Genomic DNA, 18616 nt, shown 5'->3' on the forward strand with positions numbered 1-18616 from the left:
GTTACAGCACAGTAGGGCTATTGCAGACAGAAACAATACTGTACTACATCGATGTTTCCTGTCGGCTCAGTTTTTGAGTGGACTTTGCTGTTCCGATTCGCATGAACGGTATATGAGTGGAGCGACTGCGCGGAGCGCACACGCATAGAGCGGGATAATACGCAGAGCGTCACACCACGTGAAAGTGAAACCTGAGCGGTGAACTCATTTTCGGCAGCCGAAATTTCGGTGCATCTCTAATTATTGGCGACATCAGAAATGGATATTATATAATAGATGCTTTTTTGAACATTTTAGCAATTTAAAAATATTAAAAAATGATTTTTTTACATGTCACCCCTGCTCTCGACAGATGGCACCCCGGTTGGGAAACACTGCATTATGCAATCCTGAGATTTGCCTGACGGTGTTGATTGCATGGAAAAACGCTGCACTGATTCTGGCTGAATTTGTTTGTGTGTGTGTGTTTTGTACAGGTGTGTTTGTTGGGTGACTGTGTGGGAGGTGTGCTGTGTTTCGATGCTCTCTGTTTCAGCAACAGCCCGCGACACAGCAGCCGACATAACAGCACAGAGAGCTTAAAGGTATGTACAGAAACACTGAAACACACCTGATTAGGGATACACTGTTGACAATTAAAACAGATGCTATATATTACACAAAATATATTTAAAATAAAAAAATAAAAACTAGAATCCGTCATTTCAAATGCTACAAGTCAATTTAGGCATCACAACTTTATAAAGTGCAATATGAAAATAGATGTAAAAAGTGCATACTATGAAATTCGCAATATCAGCTGATACTGATATATTAAAAATATATTACATTTAACAGTGTTATTACATTTTTCATGCTTGTAATGATGATGATGGCAAAGAAAAAATATAGGTACCACTTCACAATAAGATTCCATTTGTTAACATTAGTTACTACATTAGTTAACATGAGCTAACAATAAAAAAAATACTTCTAAAGCAATAAATATACTAATTAATGATTAAAGTTAAATGTTGTATCTGTTAATATTATTCAATGGATCTTAACCAGCAATGAAGAGTTTATTTTTTTTTTTTATTAACTGACAATGACAAAAATGATAAATACTGTACCAACTGTATTGTTTAGTGTAACAATACTCTAAATAATAGGACCTTATTGTAAAGTGTTACCAGTGTTGGGGAGTAGCTAGCTACAAGTAGCGACACTACTAACGCAACTACATTTTTCAGTAGCATGACGGTAGCTCCGCTACTTTTAAAACAGTGCAGCTTTTCCAGTAGCTAACTACTTTTTCCAGCAAGTAGCGGTGTAGTGCGACCAAAAGCTACATTCTGTTTTGCGTTCCGTCGAGTCATGAGTCTGTAATAGAGTGGGGGAACTGTGACGTCACTTTGTAGGCCGATCGGCTGTTAGCATCGCACTCCTCTTAGCATCGTTTCCCTCGACAAAAAGCCAATAGGATTTTTCCATAGGCTTTTGGATTATTGCAAAAAATAAGCTCTGTGTTCAATCATAGTTCATGAAACTTACACGTTTTGTCCATCAAGATAATCTTCACTTTATTCACTTTTAACTTTTATGAATTTTGAAGCCTAAATAAAAGCGCCAGAACTTAAAATCTAAACTTAGGCTATAAACGAACTACAGTACCACGGTCACTCGCCTTCAACGTCACCACCACCATGCTTTTTCAACTTTTTCAAACTTATTTTTAACGTTCAGTGAAAAGGATTTACTCTGTGGACGAATTTTAATCCACGCTACACGATTAAAGTTAAATGTTGTATCTGTTAATATTATTCAATGGATCTTAACCAGCAATGAAGAGTTTATTTATTTTTTTTATTAACTGACAATGACAAAAATGATAAATACTGTACCAACTGTATTGTTTAGTGTAACAATACTCTAAATAATAGGACCTTATTGTAAAGTGTTACCAGTGTTGGGGAGTAGCTAGCTACAAGTAGCGACACTACTAACGCAACTACATTTTTCAGTAGCATGACGGTAGCTCCGCTACTTTTAAAACAGTGCAGCTTTTCCAGTAGCTAACTACTTTTTCCAGCAAGTAGCGGTGTAGTGCGACCAAAAGCTACATTCTGTTTTGCGTTCCGTCGAGTCATGAGTCTGTAATAGAGTGGGGGAACTGTGACGTCACTTTGTAGGCCGATCGGCTGTTAGCATCGCACTCCTCTTAGCATCGTTTCCCTCGACAAAAAGCCAATAGGATTTTTCCATAGGCTTTTGGATTATTGCAAAAAATAAGCTCTGTGTTCAATCATAGTTCATGAAACTTACACGTTTTGTCCATCAAGATAATCTTCACTTTATTCACTTTTAACTTTTATGAATTTTGAAGCCTAAATAAAAGCGCCAGAACTTAAAATCTAAACTTAGGCTATAAACGAACTACAGTACCACGGTCACTCGCCTTCAACGTCACCACCACCATGCTTTTTCAACTTTTTCAAACTTATTTTTAACGTTCAGTGAAAAGGATTTACTCTGTGGACGAATTTTAATCCACGCTACATGAACCTTATCATATAAACTGGAATAAATACAAAACTAGAGCCAAACTAAAACTGAAATGAGACATTAGTAATAAATAGTATAGTGAATAAATGAAATAATCATAACTAAAGGACATATGAAAACACGTATTTCTGTACATTTCGAAATAAGGTGCATTAAAAGTCAATAAATCCTTGATTAATATGAATATTTTAATTAAAAACGTGTCTCCACGTACTATTCAATAAAATTCTAGTGCATTTAATCTATTAAATAACAGCAGAGTAAGCGAGTTTTTGGATATGGTAAGGTTACATTTATTTTAGTGAATACAGTACCACATTTCAGCTATCGTTTTGTTACGGTGAGTACACAAAATATTATTTTATCCTTGCTTCTAGAAAATGTTCAATCTATAACCGCTTCATGTGACTGTAAACATTTAATTTTAATGTAGCATTAAGCACTATGCATCGTTAAAGTTTCACTTTCACCGTGACTAAGCCGGTAAATGTGGTGTTTACATGGAATAATCATGAGTTTACCTTATGGTACGAACCCAGAGTCTCTGTACAGAGTTTCTCTGTGAAAGCGTTAAAACGAGCAGAAATATAAAATGCGGTAAACTTTTAACTGGTTATTCTAAAATTAATTGTACTATAAATGATACAATTGGAAAATACTGTAAATTGATAAACTGTTCGGCGTGATGACGTTTAATGTCTCCGACAGCGTTTGCCTACAAAGTGACATCATAGTTCCACCACTCTATGAAGCAGCACAGCATCTTCTTCTGACTAGATCACAAACCAGATTTGTTCATTACCGCCATCTGTTGAGATACCACGCATCTCGCAGCTTTACCGTCTGTCCACTCACCAACAAGAGATCGTCTGATGATTTTGCAAAGGATGTACAGAAGTGGATATTCACATTAATCAACTGTAATTTATGCAAAACAAAGATTAAAATGCGATCTACGTCGAAGACTTAAAGCATATACAGGAGGTGAATAATAGCCTTTTTAAACCGATTAATTTTCCTGCTTTATTGCACTCTATCAAAGGCTTATTTTACAATGATGAACTGTCATAATACAGTCTGTTCCCCCACAGTTTTGTAGTGAACACTAATCCAACAGAAAATAAAATCGCGATATAGTGTGCTTATCATTTGGCAAAGGATGGTTGCGGCGGGTTTCCATGCAAAGTGCAGTGTTTACGCGCGCAGCTGATGATTGACATCTCAGAGCGGCTCCATTCACAGTCTAAATATGAGTTTGACCTGCTTATTTTACGACTCTTCCGCATCTAGTTTAAGTTGCATTCATTTTGTTCTTGCATTGATGTTACATTTGTAGCAATTTTGCACTTTGACAGTCAGTTTGAGATAATGTAGGCTAACTACTATATAACTATATTTTATTATTGTGTGTATCGGATAGTTTTCAAAATCAAATGATTGTGACACTTTTCGTAATTGAAATGACTTGGAAAAAGTGTCCCAATCAACCAGAATTCACCCTACTCTTTGAAATCATGACTGCATTACAATATGTTGTTTTAATCCCCAAATATCTTACTTATAACTTTATTAGAATTCTTCATTAACAATTATTGAGTTATTTGTAATGTTAAATGTACAAATAAAATAATTATAATAACTGAAAGTAGTTTCAATGTAGAGATACTTTTTGATAGTAACTTGTAGTGTAGCTACTTTTTCAGAAGGGTAGCTTGAATGTAGCTTAACTACTTTAATTTACGAGTAGCTTGTAGCTGGTCAAGCTACAGTTTCAGAGTAGCTTCCCCAACACTGAGTGTTATCAAAATAAAGAAAGGTTAAAAAGTGAATAAATAGTGCATGCACAATGAAATGCCCAATACTGACTGATACTGATAAATTAAAACATCTGTAATCTTGGCTAATAACAGATAGGGTACTTGACATATTTTGCATCCCTGTAAATGAGATGTCTTTAATATCTCACTTTATTCATATAGACTGCAATGAGATTTAATTGGAGAACTTTTTGCTTGTCTGATTTTTCTTCTAGTAGTTTCACATCTTTAAAGTTGTAGATGAAATCTCAAGAATGTCACAAACTCTGCTCAGATATGCCAAGATATCAAAGTCTGAATATTTAATATCTCAATATAAAAATGTCTCATCAAAATTCATGGTGGAAAAAGTCCGAGTTATTCTATCCACATGAATTTCATAGCTCTGTAGTATAACTCTGAATGTCGATAATTGTCTCAATTGTGTTTATTTTTATCTTTTGAACCCTCTGAGACAAAGTTGATAAAGAAACATCACTGAGAGCTCATTTTAGTCTTCTGAGCTATCAAAGAGCAACTTCTGAGCAAATTCCTGTGGGTTTTCCTATCACACTACTGTGATCTTCAGGGAGCACAGAACAGCTGTCACATCATCAGTCACACCATCCAGACACTGTACTTTAGTGCTCATTTATATTATTTGCACATTTATATAAATTATGACTCCGTTCAACTGGCTGTCTCACATTTTCCACACACTCAGGATAACCCTGAGGTCAGCCCGAGTCTGAGCTCCAGCAAACGTCTTAGCAGGAGCAACATTGACTTATCTGCCCCCAGTGAGACCCGCAACAGGAAAACTCCACTCAGCCGCAAACAGAGCGACTCGTATGATGGAGAGTCCTCTGGCAGCCAGCACCACCCGTTCCTCAGCAGGTACTGCATGCTTGAAAGAACACACACCAGAATTTGAACCTGCTTCTAGAAGTGTTTCTATTACAATATTTTCTCCATGCAGAAACAATTTCTGAAGAGTGTCAACATTGCTCTTGTTTTTTGAGTAGACTGACATATCATTGGTGTGTTCATTTTTTTGAACAATGGCAGGGAGTATTTGCATTAGTTTCGTAATTAGTTTTAGTAAATTGGCATATTTTAATTGTTTTTGGTGCAAATAAGCATTCTTAGTGATTTTTAGGATTATCTATGCTTCTATTTAATATGCTTCTTTTTTGTAATAAGAAATCAGAACAAGATTACCCAGATGTGTCCCTTTGGACAAGCCATCCATAAATGTGTCACATTTTTTCTTCAATCCTGTTTATCAATATTTGCTGCTTCATGGCATGTTGCGTCTGCCTGCAGGGCTATTAATAGTCACAGCTGCAGTAAGTGTGCGGATACTGTATGAGAGATTGAAGCAGAAGTTGCTCAATGCCACAGCAGCAAAGGACCAAATATCTGACTGTTTATCTTCTAAATGATCCTATTTAGGGTATTGATGTGGCAAGAGAGATTTCTCTGCACTATTGTTGTAAGTCTCCAGCAAAGCTCTTTTATTAAAAGAGTTCCTGGATATTGCTGTGTACAACAATAGCATTCCATGTTTTTACCCTTAGTTACAGCTAACAATTTATGTAATTGTGCATACAATTATATGTCAAATAAAGTAGTATTCTTATGCAGCTTCGGATTAGGGCTAAGCTTTGTCATGTCAAGGGGTAAATTGAGTCACTGGGGAATACATAAACTGTTTTAAATAAAATGTGAGCACAAATGAGAATAAATAAATGCACTTTAACATGTTCCAAAGTCTTGAATCCCATAAGCCAGTCAGGAAAATATAATATTATAATCTGAATAAACTGAAGCATGCTTGGAAAATCTTTATTTACATGCTTAATTTATTTATCATTTTGAATATAAATGTATTGAGTGAAAAATTTTTTACATGTTAATTTTTACTATTAAATTTTAATATTTTAAAATATTTAATTTAATATATAATATTATACTGTAATGTTTAGTGTTATATACTGTAACATAGTATACTGTAATATTAATTTTAGTGTAGTAACATTTTCAGCGTTTATTTTTACTTAGTATTTCCTAGGTACAATGTGTGCTATCACAAAAATGCTTCATTTAGTAATTCAGCCTAATATTTTGTCAAAATGCATGTTTTATATATTGGTAATTCATCAACAAGCATCAACAAGCCCCTATTTTTTGTATGTTTAAATGTGTGTAAATAAATTTGCTGTTACATAAAACGTATTTTATTTGCAATATAGAAAATACATATTCATATGCAAAATGTAAAAAATTAAAATAAATAAATGTTTTTTGTTTCGTTTTTTTGCATATAAGTAGGGGTTTTTTTCTATAAAAATGCTGGCTTAAGGGCACCATGATGCTGGTTTCCTATTGATGATTGATCTAGCAACCTTTTCATTACCAGCCCTTACAATGCATGTTATCTTGCGCCTTTGTGCAGTCACTAAAGGGCCGCTGAGAGGAGTACTAGACAAAAGCACTTTTTCTCACCCAGGACTGATAGCGCTGGACCTAAGGGAGACTTATCACTTAGTTCATCCATACCCCTCAGCTCTACTACATTTCACTCCCAATCATCTGTCCCCGGGGTCCTGTACACCCCATCCTTTTCACACTCAGTCTGAGGTGAGATAGCCAGTCTTTAAGAGCTTTTCTGTCATCGCTCCTAGCATGATGGTAATAAAGACAAACAATGTGCGATAACAGGGTGGAGATTTGAAAAGCAGTGAGAAGAGTTGTTGACAGTCCAACAAAAAGATTCTTGCTGTAATCCGTTGGGGTTGAATATGATTTTATATCAGGGTATGCACATTTTTTGATATCCGTGAGGACAACTGTCTGGTATTCTGGAAGGAATAGCTCACCAAAAATGAAAATTTGCTGAAAATGTACTCACCCTCAGGCCATCAGGATGAGAGAACTTGTATTTTATCCGGAAGCAACAGTTTAAATGTAAAAAATGCACATCTTGATGGGTTTGTTTCTTACAAACATGCTGCTTTTTGCTTCACAAGACAGAAATTGATGAACTGTATTTGTGTGGATTACTTGTGGATTACTGTGATGTTTTTATCAGCTGTTTGGACTCTCATTCTGACGGCACCCATTCACTGCAGAGGATCCATTGGTGAGCAAATGATGTAATGCTAATTTCTCCAAATTATTCTGATTAAGAAACACATGCATCTACGTCTTGAATGGCCTGATGGAAATTTACAGAAAATATTTGTGTGGACTGTTGCTTTAAATAACTCCCAAAATGCCAAAGGCAACAACTACGTGGCATACTGTAACTTTATAAGTAAAGGTCATCTTTTGTGTGTGTATTCAGTCTGATACAGGATGGAACAGACCTGAGACCGAGCAGCAGCACCAGTTTAGTGTTGAATCCAGGTCGCTTTGACTTTGAGGTGTCGGACTGTTTTCTGCTGGGTTGTCCTCTTGGATTGGTGCTTGCAATGAGACGCACTGTGCTTCCAGCTGTCCAGGGTTGGTGTGGAAATTCTCCAATTAATGTTCAGGGCACATTGTCCTCTGAATACATTCCTGTTATGATTTCTTCCTCCTCAATCACATTTACAATTTGGTCATCTTTATCTTTTCTATTTATCTTGCAGTGTCTCAGCTCCGGCCTGCATGTTCACAGATCTTCAACCTGTTTTACCCCTCTGACCCGTTGGCCTCTAGACTCGAGCCGTTGCTGCACTCCCAATTCCACAAACTGCCTCCGTTCCCTGTGCCCCGCTACCAGCGTTATCCTCTGGGAGACGGTCGTTCCAACCTTATCGGTGAGTGAGATATCCCGTCGAGAATCAATTATACTGTACTCCGCTAAACCACATGCACAAATACAGTGCAATATTCACTCATTTGTTCCTTTTATTATGTTTCATAATTGCTTTGTCACAGTAATGCACTTATCTTGGGTTGCCAAATGATCTCTGTGTGCTATTTCGAGGAATTATTCTGGTTTGGCTGTTAACAAAGTTTTCTGGGGAAGAAACTACACTGGATTTTTCTATGACTTCCTCCTTTCCCAGACAGACAACTGCTAACCTGAGCAATACTGTGCCCCCTCTCGTCCCCCTTACATTCTTTTACTCAGTGTCAGATTCCCTGGAGTTTTACCAAGTTCTGCAAGCTGGTGTCTCGCTCTGTAATGAGGTCCTGATTTATTTAGAGCATATTTTATCCTGCTTTGCAGACATATTTAACTTACATGTCATCCATTTTAGGCTTGTTCTATATTCTAGGCTAGGCTTAGAACTAGGACAAATATTATTGAGCTAATGATGTATCCTTTAGAAACATTTCAATGACAGAAATAACGAATCTGGCTAAACTAGTGTTTTAGAATTTTTCATATAATATTATAGTATTTATTAATATTTTGAATTAGCTTTTAATTTTAGATATTCATTTTAGTTCTAGTTTAAGATTTAGTCATTTGATGTGATTGTCATTTTTATTAGATTTTTTTATCTTTCTAGATGCTTAAATTGATTTTTCAGTTTTAATTTTATTAATTTTAGTATTTTAAAGCTATTTCAATCAGTGCTTGTATTCAAGTTTGCATCTAATACACACACACACACATAAACACACATATTAAATATTTTTCAATGTCATTTCAACTGACTTTTCAGAAGATTAAAAGATGAAAATTGATTCAAAAACAAACTGAAATGAATAGTAAACATTTACATTTAGTCATTTAGCAGACGCTTTTATCCAAAGCGACTTACAAATGAGGACAGTAAAAGCAGTCAAAACTAACAAAAGAGCAACAATATATAAGTGCAAATGACAAGTCTCGGTTAACCTAACGCAGTACACGTAGCAAGGTGTATATATATATATATATATATATATTATACACACACATATATACACACACACACACACAAAGAAAAACAAGTAGATAGAATAGAAAAAATAGAAAGCTAGTGTTTGTTTGTTTGTTTTTTATAAAAAAAAGAAGATAAATATAGATAAAGTAGAATTAAAATAGAACAGAAAGTGCTAGAGGTCGAGGGTCAAATAAAGAAAATTTTAAACAAATTTGAAAATGCTTAAGGATAATAAAGCACTCTAAATATGATGTGTAAATGAGCTGTTTTTAAGATCATTTGACAGGAAAGCAAATGCATACAGTATTAACTGTGAAACCTTCCTGAAAAAGCAAGGGATTACAACCCTCATCAACACAATGCAACAGAGACAGGCATCTGCCATTGAGAGGAAACAGTCTGTGTCTCACAGGAAATGTGACACTGACTTTTAATTATATCAAGTCTCACTCTGTTGATCATAGGCGAAAAATGTCACAATATTTGTTAGATACCGAGGCGTGGATGTGTCTAATTTAATGCATGCGCACACACACACACCGCACACACATTGCCATCCTAATGGAGTATCTCTGGAGCAGCCTCCCATGTGTAGGGTTCTTTCATTATGAATCATTACAGATTTACTCAGCGGGCCTTTAATGTGAGAAATGTATCTGATATCCATCTGTTTTCGTGTTTATGCTGTTCCTGTGCATTTGGATTGATTCATTTCATTTGGCGGCTGATTGAAAATCCGGAGCCATTCATTTCAAGTAGCTGGAAACTGGGGACCGCGATCCCAAAGCCATATGTGAAGCGACATCATGGAGTTCCTTTTCTCATTACGCTGAAGAACAGCCTGATTCTTTCCACTGAACTCTGTATTCCTCTCATCTCCTCATTGCCTTCAGCCCCTCATGCCCAGAGCTCATATACCACCTCGCCCTCATCTCAAAGGTCCCTCGTGTTATTCTACAGCGTAGTAGTAAATGCTGTGCCTTAGTCTTCAATCTTCTCAGAGTTGCCCGGTCGTTTTATAAGTCATGCTAAGCCAGTATTTTGAGCAAGACCTTTTGCTCAATTGATCTTGCTTTTTGTGTTTTTGTGCGGTTTCCTTTTTTTTTTTTTTGTCCTAAAAGTTGAACGCCGCGCCTTGCCGCTACGTCCCTTACCTCTAGTCATGGCTCCAGACTAAACTTGCTAAATTAACTAATACTCAAATATTGCACATGCACTCAATATGTAAGGTTGATTGAAAGCACTGTCTTGCTCTGACTGTTCTGTGTACAGCACATGGGAATTGAATATGCTCTTTAGTTCATTAAGTTTATAGCTACTTATTTTGCCACTGATTAATCTGCAATCACTAACATCTTTTGTGATAAAAAAAGATGTAAAAGCATGTCTACGTACCATTTAAAATAAAGTATTAAAAAATTTAAGCGTACCTTGATTTTGAGCCAGTTCCCGCCGCCTTCTTCTGATATTAATGAGCTTTGTTAGTCGAAACCCGGGAACAAGGAGGTGGGAACTGGCTCAAAATAAAAGTACACATTAATTCACAAAATAACCACAACAAACAAAACAAGTATACATTATAATATATATGTTTTTAATTTTAGAATTGTATAATAAAATAAAACAATAAAAGAATACAATTGTGTATCTTAATATGACATATAGATTTAAGGACACGTAAACAAACTTGACTGGAAACTACAGTTCTGTAATGAGTCATCTGTAACTGGAATGTTTTTTGCTATTTAGTCTTCTCGGGTCCCACTGTGTTTGTTGATTTAAGTCATATGCAACAGAAAGCAGTTACACTACTGTTAAGAAGTTTGTGGTTTATTATTATTATTATTATTTATTTTTTGATAAAATCTCTTAAGCTCAAGGCTGCATTTATTAAATCAAAAATAATTACATCTCAAAGTAACTGTTTTCTAATTTAATGTATTTTAAAGTGTAAATTTTTTCTGTGATGGCAGAGCTACATTTTCAGCAGTCTTCAGTGCCAGTGATTCTTCAGAAATCATTATAATATGCCGATGTTCAAAAAACATTTCTTCTTATTATTATTATCAATTAAAAAAAAAAAAACAGTTGTACTGCTTAATGTTTTTGTTGAAACTCTGATGCATTTTTAATACTTTTTTTTATTTTTATTTCAAGATTCTTGGATGGATAGAATTTTCTAAAAAGCAGCATTTTTTTTGTAACAGTGTAAAAGTCTTTACTGTAACTTCATTAATTTAATGCATCCTTGCTAAACAAAAATATTAACTTTTTTTCCTCAAAATTCTTACTGACCCCAAAAATGGAGGCACACATGCACTCTAAAGATCTGACCACACCACATTGATGGTAATTAAATGTATCTATAATTTTGAGTAACTTTTAATTTGTTGCATAATGGTCACATTCTGGTCTTTAGTTCATTAAGTTTATAGCTACTTATTTTGCCACTGATTAATCTGCAATCACTAACATCTTTTGTGATAAAAAAGATGTAAAAGCATGTCTACGTACCATTTAAAATAAAGTATTAAAAAATTTATAAAAAAATTTAAGCGTACCTTGATTTTGAGCCAGTTCCCGCCGCCTTCTTCTGATATTAATCAGCATTTTTTTTGTAACAGTGTAAAAGTCTTTACTGTAACTTCATTCATTTAATTAAAAAAAAAAAAACAGTTGTACTGCTTAATGTTTTTGTTGAAACTCTGATGCATTTTTAATACTTTTTTTTATTTTTATTTCAAGATTCTTGGATGGATAGAATTTTCTAAAAAGCAGCATTTTTTTTGTAACAGTGTAAAAGTCTTTACTGTAACTTCATTCATTTAATGCATCCTTGCTAAACAAAAATATTAACTTTTTTTCCTCAAAATTCTTACTGACCCCAAAAATGGAGGCACACATGCACTCTAAAGATCTGACCACACCACATTGATGGTAATTAAATGCATCTATAATTTTGAGTAACTTTTAATTTGTTGCATAATGGTCACATTCTGGAGCACTGTCACATGCTCCAATTTCTCCTTCCTGCCCCAGTTTCCCTGTTTTCATTTACTGTATCTCTTATCGCTATCACTTTCTCTCTGTTGCTCATGTATCACTTCTCAAGTATAATTGAATGGATGACTCATGAACTTAGGAAGTGGCTATTTAATTGTATGTTTTCAGTTATCTTTCTTGATGTATTATCATTGCATCTGTGCTTTCTAGCTGTACACAAGTCAAGTGTTTGTTCATTTGTCAAACTAATCTCTCACGCAAATGTTTTCGTCAGTGTCGTGATCACACCAGAATATGTTTGCTACCATTTATATGCATGCTTCGTCTTGGTAAGAATGAGTGGGATTGTTGTAAAAAGCCCATCGCTCGCGTAAATAGATGGCTTTGTTAACACTAATGAACTCCGTATCGGAAGTGTGATCAGTCTCCCTGCCTGTTCCTCATGTCTGTATAAAGAGCAGTCGTGTTTCCCGTGTTCATCTGGGTTTAGCGTAATGGTGCTGTCTGATTCCAGTCCACGCTTTCTGAAGAGAGAGCTCCTGTGAATTTGTATTCTGCAGCTGGCTCCAGGGCCTTTAGTGACATGAGAAATTAAGCAGCATCCTGCGCCCGGCAAAAACTCCTTGGAAAAGGTCAAGGTGAGAGACTGTGGGGGTTAACTCTGCAAAACTGTACCCAGATAGGAGAGTTTGGCTCTCTGGAGCATTTTGCAGTTTGTGGCTACAGTTGGAGCGGGCATAAGCAGATTCTGAACACGCCTTAGCCAAGCTCTCAAAGATGTCAGCATGACTGTAAAGCAATAAAATCGCAGAGGCTCGTTCTGATGACCAGCACTGATAGGGCTGCCCTTGCTTAGAATTCACACCTAGCCTCAGTATGGTGCTCTATGTCTACCAGCCCTCCACCCGGCTCGTCTCCAAGCCCTCCATTTCCCCTTTTCCAGACCCCTATTACCAGGGTCATGCCAATCATTATAACTCACCTCATCTCCTGTTTGGGAGGGTGGGAAAATATGTCAGTTCATGAATGACAAACTGGGCATAATTATAATTATGATTGAGAATTGTTTCAAATATTCTGAATATTAATTCTTTAATTGGCATGAACTTTATATATTCATTTATATGTTCATTTCTATTTGATATTTTATTTATTTTTTATTACTATTTTATCCATCATCCATCCATCTATCAGTCTATCCATCTATCTATCTATCTATCTATCTATCTGTCTTATCTATCATGTGTGTGTATATATATATATATATATATATATATATATATATATATTAGGTCTGTCATCGTTAACGCATGTGGGGAGGTATCCAAAGCACATCAACTGGTCACGTGAATTTTTTTAATAAAAGATCAAAAGGATTAACAATGCAGATTAATTTTCACAGCCTTCTTTGATCATATTTACCAAGGGTGCCGATATTTTTGGCCATGACTGTATGTGTGTGTATATATATATATATATATATATATATACATACATATAGTATATGCACACACACAAACACACATTTAAAATGATATATTATACATTTTTTCCACATTTCAGCATATATGTTAAGTTGATCATCACATAACATAATAAATATTACTTTTGCTTTATTTAGATTTTTATTTGTAGTATTTTATTTATTTATTTATTTATTTATTTTTTTTACATCTCCTTTCTTTATAAATTGTCGCTACAGTGTTTTAGGAAGCAAATTGTTGCAAAAATAGTTTAGTTTTAAAACTTTCTATTCACCTTATTTTTAAGAGTGAGCATGGCCATTTGTACATTTTATGGGTCTGGCTCATAGACTGTATAAAACATGGAGGTAGTGTGGTGAGTGTGATTTGACCAAGTACAACATGTTCCTGGATCAGCATCCTTGTTGATCCTGGAACATCATTCCAATCAACCAATTGAGAGAGAACTTTTCAGGAAATGTCAGTTTTAGGCTTACAGTCAGGATTAGGTGCTTCTACACCCTTGTTAATCAGCTATCATTTCCCACTGATTTTAGGAATAAATTATAGGTAGGGTTAGGTTTAGGGGTAGGGATTGGGTTTAGTCTATATTTTTGGACAGTAATGTTGATCCAGAATCAACAAAAGATGTTGATCCAGGAACATGTCTTACTTGGCAAATTCACGGCGACCGAGGTAGTGTCCATGATGTCACCCGAAGGGGTCTGAAGAGCATTTTTGAAGCCCAAAGTAGGCGGAGCCAGTCGTTGCCATCTTGGCAGTGCATCACCGCACATCACTCGCAGATAAACAAAAATGGGCAAAGAGGCGGGATGTGGGTTGAGCTAGTAGTGACCAAAGTGACAACAGCAGCAAACCACCTGTCACTCAAGTGGCCATGCCCTTAATTATGCAGTACTTTAAGGCTAAATATAATTTAAACGGATGAGTTATAAAAAAAAATTCCCCCCCCTCACAGTTGTCATGCAAAATGATATTGCAAACTGGTGTATCTTACCATATTATTTTAATGTATTATCTTAATTATGAACAAACTGGTTTGTAGTGAAAACAGTTTTACAGTTTACGGCAAGTGCAAAGTTGTTGTTCTTCTCGTTATTCCCCTACTGTTGCTAATGAACCAGAAGTCTTGCACAATCATAGAAAATGGCTTATTTCAGCTTTGAAAAATAAGTTGGATATGAGTGTATCTGTGGCAACTAGGCATTTAAACCATGTCATACTTGTGAAAAGATGCTGATATGATTTAAAATCTGTCCTCACCTCACTTTTCGGATTGTTCCTGCGCTCTTGTCTGTTACAGACATCCAACCATCCCCATCCCCCACATTTCAGTGACTGTCATCATAATTGAAGCCTTGGCCATTTGCGAGCCCATGGCAGTGGCAAATGAGAGAAGCCAGTTGCTGGAATGACAGAGGAGAGGTGATCTTTACCACCTGTAGTGGTCAGTGGCACACAGCTGCCAATGTGACACACACATATATTCCGGCTCACACATGCATGTGGTTGCGCCCATAATGTGGGCCAGCCTAATGGGATGTTTTCTGCACAGGCTGCTGGGCTAATGAAAATAGATTCAATTTACCCCTGTCGGAAATAACAGGCCATGTGTGCACGAGGCAGTAGGCTTATAAAGGGACAGATTAGCCAGGGTGGACACTTAAAGAATTTCTGCCTGCATGTCTTGATCCCTGTCAGGAAGCATTTAGGACCGTTGCACAAACATAGTTTGAAGTTGTGGTGAGTTATATTGAGAGTGAAAGGGAGGCTTTTGTTGTTTTGGTTGTGCAGTGGCTGAGGGTTTTATAAATTCAATTTAAACAGGCTCCTCTGGGGTCATGGTGTGGTGTTGTCTAGAATCGTGCCAGTTCTCTTTCTTTCTTTCTGTCTTTCTCACACACAAACACGTATTGCATATTCATTTATATTCACAAGCTTTTCATGAAATCAAAGAAAATCCATAAAATGAGGCAGATTATCACATATCAGTTATTTATGACTGTTTATATATATATATATGTGTGTGTGTGTGTGTATACACACACACACGCACGAATAGTTATATACACACAAAAATGCACACACACACACATATATATATTTAATATTCACAATTTATCTAATTCATTTTTTAGATGTTTAACAGAGCTGGTCAAATGTAATTATAATTTAAGTTTTTGAGATGTTGAGAAAAGTCAATCAAATGAAAAATTTAATGTAGAAAATTGTTGTATTATTGCATTTCCCAGATACTTTCCAAATTAATTACTGAACCCAATACTTGAACATAATTTTTTTCTTTCTATAGGGATGTGTTAACCACAAAAATAGGTCAAGAAATATTGGCATTAAACGACTGATTCTATTGACAACCCTAGTTTCATTTAATCATTTCATTTGTTCTATCTAAGGTATTGATTTTTATCGGTACCAGAGGCAGATATTGTACCAAAGCCAAAATTCTGATATTGATCCGACCCTAATCTACATATCCAACTTTCACCACCATGACCTGTTTTTTTCTGCAGTCGATGAGATCCACAGCTACCCTGACATGTTCCTGCCCGGTAGCACGGTTCCGGTGGGCGCTCCGCACTCTTCCTCTCCCCAGACGGAGCACAGCGCAGGTGGGCGGGTGGGCGGCGAGGTCCGCAGGTCCAGTTTGACCAGCATGGACAGCCAGTTATCAGGCTGCTGGGAGAGCAGGCTGAGCAGCACCGTCACCAACAGTGAGTGGGCAGTGGGTGGGCGAGCTCCGGGCACAATATTAAACTCTCTTACTAACTTTATCTAAAGCTCTTTGATCTTTTGTCAGACTCAGTACTGCGCAAACCTCATAATTAGAGATGCTTTTTGCTCTCAAGCCAAGCATTGCAGTGTTAGCTGCTCTCTGTGCTGCCAAAAGGCCTGCTGCAGTGTATTTAACTCTGTTCAAGTAGATCATATCTCAGCTGCAGAGAAAGGACATAATGGCAGTTATTAGTCCAAAACATGGCGGTTTTATTGGCACTGCTTTATTCTTACAAGATCTGTCTGTCTCTAATGAGATATATATAATGGTACAGTAGAGGCAAGTGTTCCATAATGTTTAGCATTATTCTCTATTATATTTTTTTCTCTTTTATACAAGGACATAAAAACGGTCTTAAAAGTGGGGAAACACATTATAAACCCTGGTTTATGAATGTTAATTAGGTGACAGTGACCTCTCAATTACAACTGAAACTTATGTGGTTGCCAGGTATCTGTTTTTTCACTACTGTGATTCTTTAACCTTTAAAGAAATCTTACTGATTTCAAACAATTGTGAACAATAGTGTATAGTTTATATAAACCATATACCAATAGTTTGTTTTTGTGTATGTGATAGTTTCCAGCAACTGGTGGGGGTCTAAGCGGTTGGATTACGCTCTGTACTGTCCGGATGTCCTGACAGCATTCCCTACAGTGGCTCTGCCTCATCTGTTCCACGCTTCGTACTGGGAATCCACCGATGTGGTTGCTTTCCTTCTGCGACAGGTACATTTAGAGCCATTTATTAAACACTGGAACAAAGCTCAAAATCGTTTTCCATTTTATTGTGATACAGTGACACCTCAGATATTCCCTAGCTATGTGGGGGACCATCCTGCACTTCAAAGGAGTTTGCTATAGCCATTGTTTATTTGTTTTGTTTTATTGTGCATCTTTCAGGTCAAAAAACGTAATAACTTTCAGACTCCCTGACTATGCTCTACTCATGCCAGAGAAATCAAATTAGTACTACGTGACAAGACTGCAAGACTTGCCTTTTACCACAGAAAGATTTTAGATACCCTGTTCTCACAACCTCTATCTGTTCTCTATCAAAAGAGTCCCTTTCTCTCTGCCCACTGTTCCTAATTCGTCCCCTTCCTTCCTCTCTGTCTTTTGTGCTGGAAATTTCGATTCAGCCAAAGGAATGTACTTTATTCTAATATGCCTTTTTTATTCATATCAGCTGTACCTCTGGCTGAGAGACAAATAAATGTGGCACATCCTTCACTTTCAGAGACTTTTGAAGATCAAATCACCGATGTAGTTCTCAATGCAGATGTACACGGGCTTCACTTTAGAGTGTCAAATGCAAATGGCACCTCTTATTAAATTAATTCTTAAGAAGCGGCCTCGGCACAGGTGGGAAGGAAGTAGTCAATTTAGGCAAATCATAGACCAATCTATCTTTCTGAATGCAGTTCCTTCATAATTGTCTTTGCCTGCGTGAAGGAGAGAAATAGAGCTGACAAGAGTTCCAGCTGCAGTGTTTGATTTAGGTGTCACACGCCAGATAGTGTTGTTATCTATGTGCAAATTTTGTGCTTTTGGTTTCGTGTTTTATGTATTTGGTCTAATATGTTTGTGTTCTCCTTAGTTTATTGTGCATTCCTCAGGCCCTGCTAAATGGAAAGCTGTCATTACAGATGCCATTATGACATGATCAAGTCATTACATACCACTTATAAATTTCAAAATGTCACATGAAAAGGTGGAGTCTTGCCAAAGCGTGTACAATCATTCAGAGATATAAATATGGGTTGTTCAGTATGAAAAAACTAGGATTTCTCTGCATTTTTATGGTTACTTCAAGTGACATTTGACGATGTTATTTTACTATTTATAGTATTTATTCATATTCCTAATTACGTTTTGTTTTTATATTCCACTTTTCATTTTAATTATGGTATTTTTCTATTCAGCTCTGTTTTAGTAATTTTAGTACTTCAGCTTATTTGAAGTTTTGAAGTTTACTACTTCAAACTTGTTTTAATTTTAAGTTTTCATCTGTTTATATTTTATATTATTTCAGCTTTATTTTAATAATTGAAATCACTGTTTCAGTTAACAAATATCAACATTGACACCTTGTCTTTGACATGCGGTTTCTGTCTCATCACACTGG

General features: G+C 36.1%; 1 protein-coding gene across 2 annotated transcripts in view; it reads left to right on the plus strand.

Moving 5' to 3' along the window:
• The window catches only part of pitpnm3 (PITPNM family member 3), an 87465-nt gene that overhangs the window by 53306 nt on the left and 15543 nt on the right, over positions 1-18616 (plus strand). For both annotated transcript variants that reach the window (XM_016556998.1, XM_016556997.1), the window contains exons 7-12: positions 477-584; positions 5065-5237; positions 7690-7847; positions 7976-8146; positions 16227-16427; positions 17069-17217. In XM_016556998.1, coding sequence (XP_016412484.1) covers positions 477-584; positions 5065-5237; positions 7690-7847; positions 7976-8146; positions 16227-16427; positions 17069-17217 — 960 coding nt within the window. The remainder of the gene's footprint in view (positions 1-476; positions 585-5064; positions 5238-7689; positions 7848-7975; positions 8147-16226; positions 16428-17068; positions 17218-18616) is intronic.

This window comes from Sinocyclocheilus rhinocerous, unplaced genomic scaffold (assembly GCF_001515625.1).
Source record: "Sinocyclocheilus rhinocerous isolate Xijiao unplaced genomic scaffold, SAMN03320098_v1.1 scaffold166, whole genome shotgun sequence".
Classification (NCBI taxonomy): Eukaryota; Metazoa; Chordata; class Actinopteri; order Cypriniformes; family Cyprinidae; genus Sinocyclocheilus; species Sinocyclocheilus rhinocerous.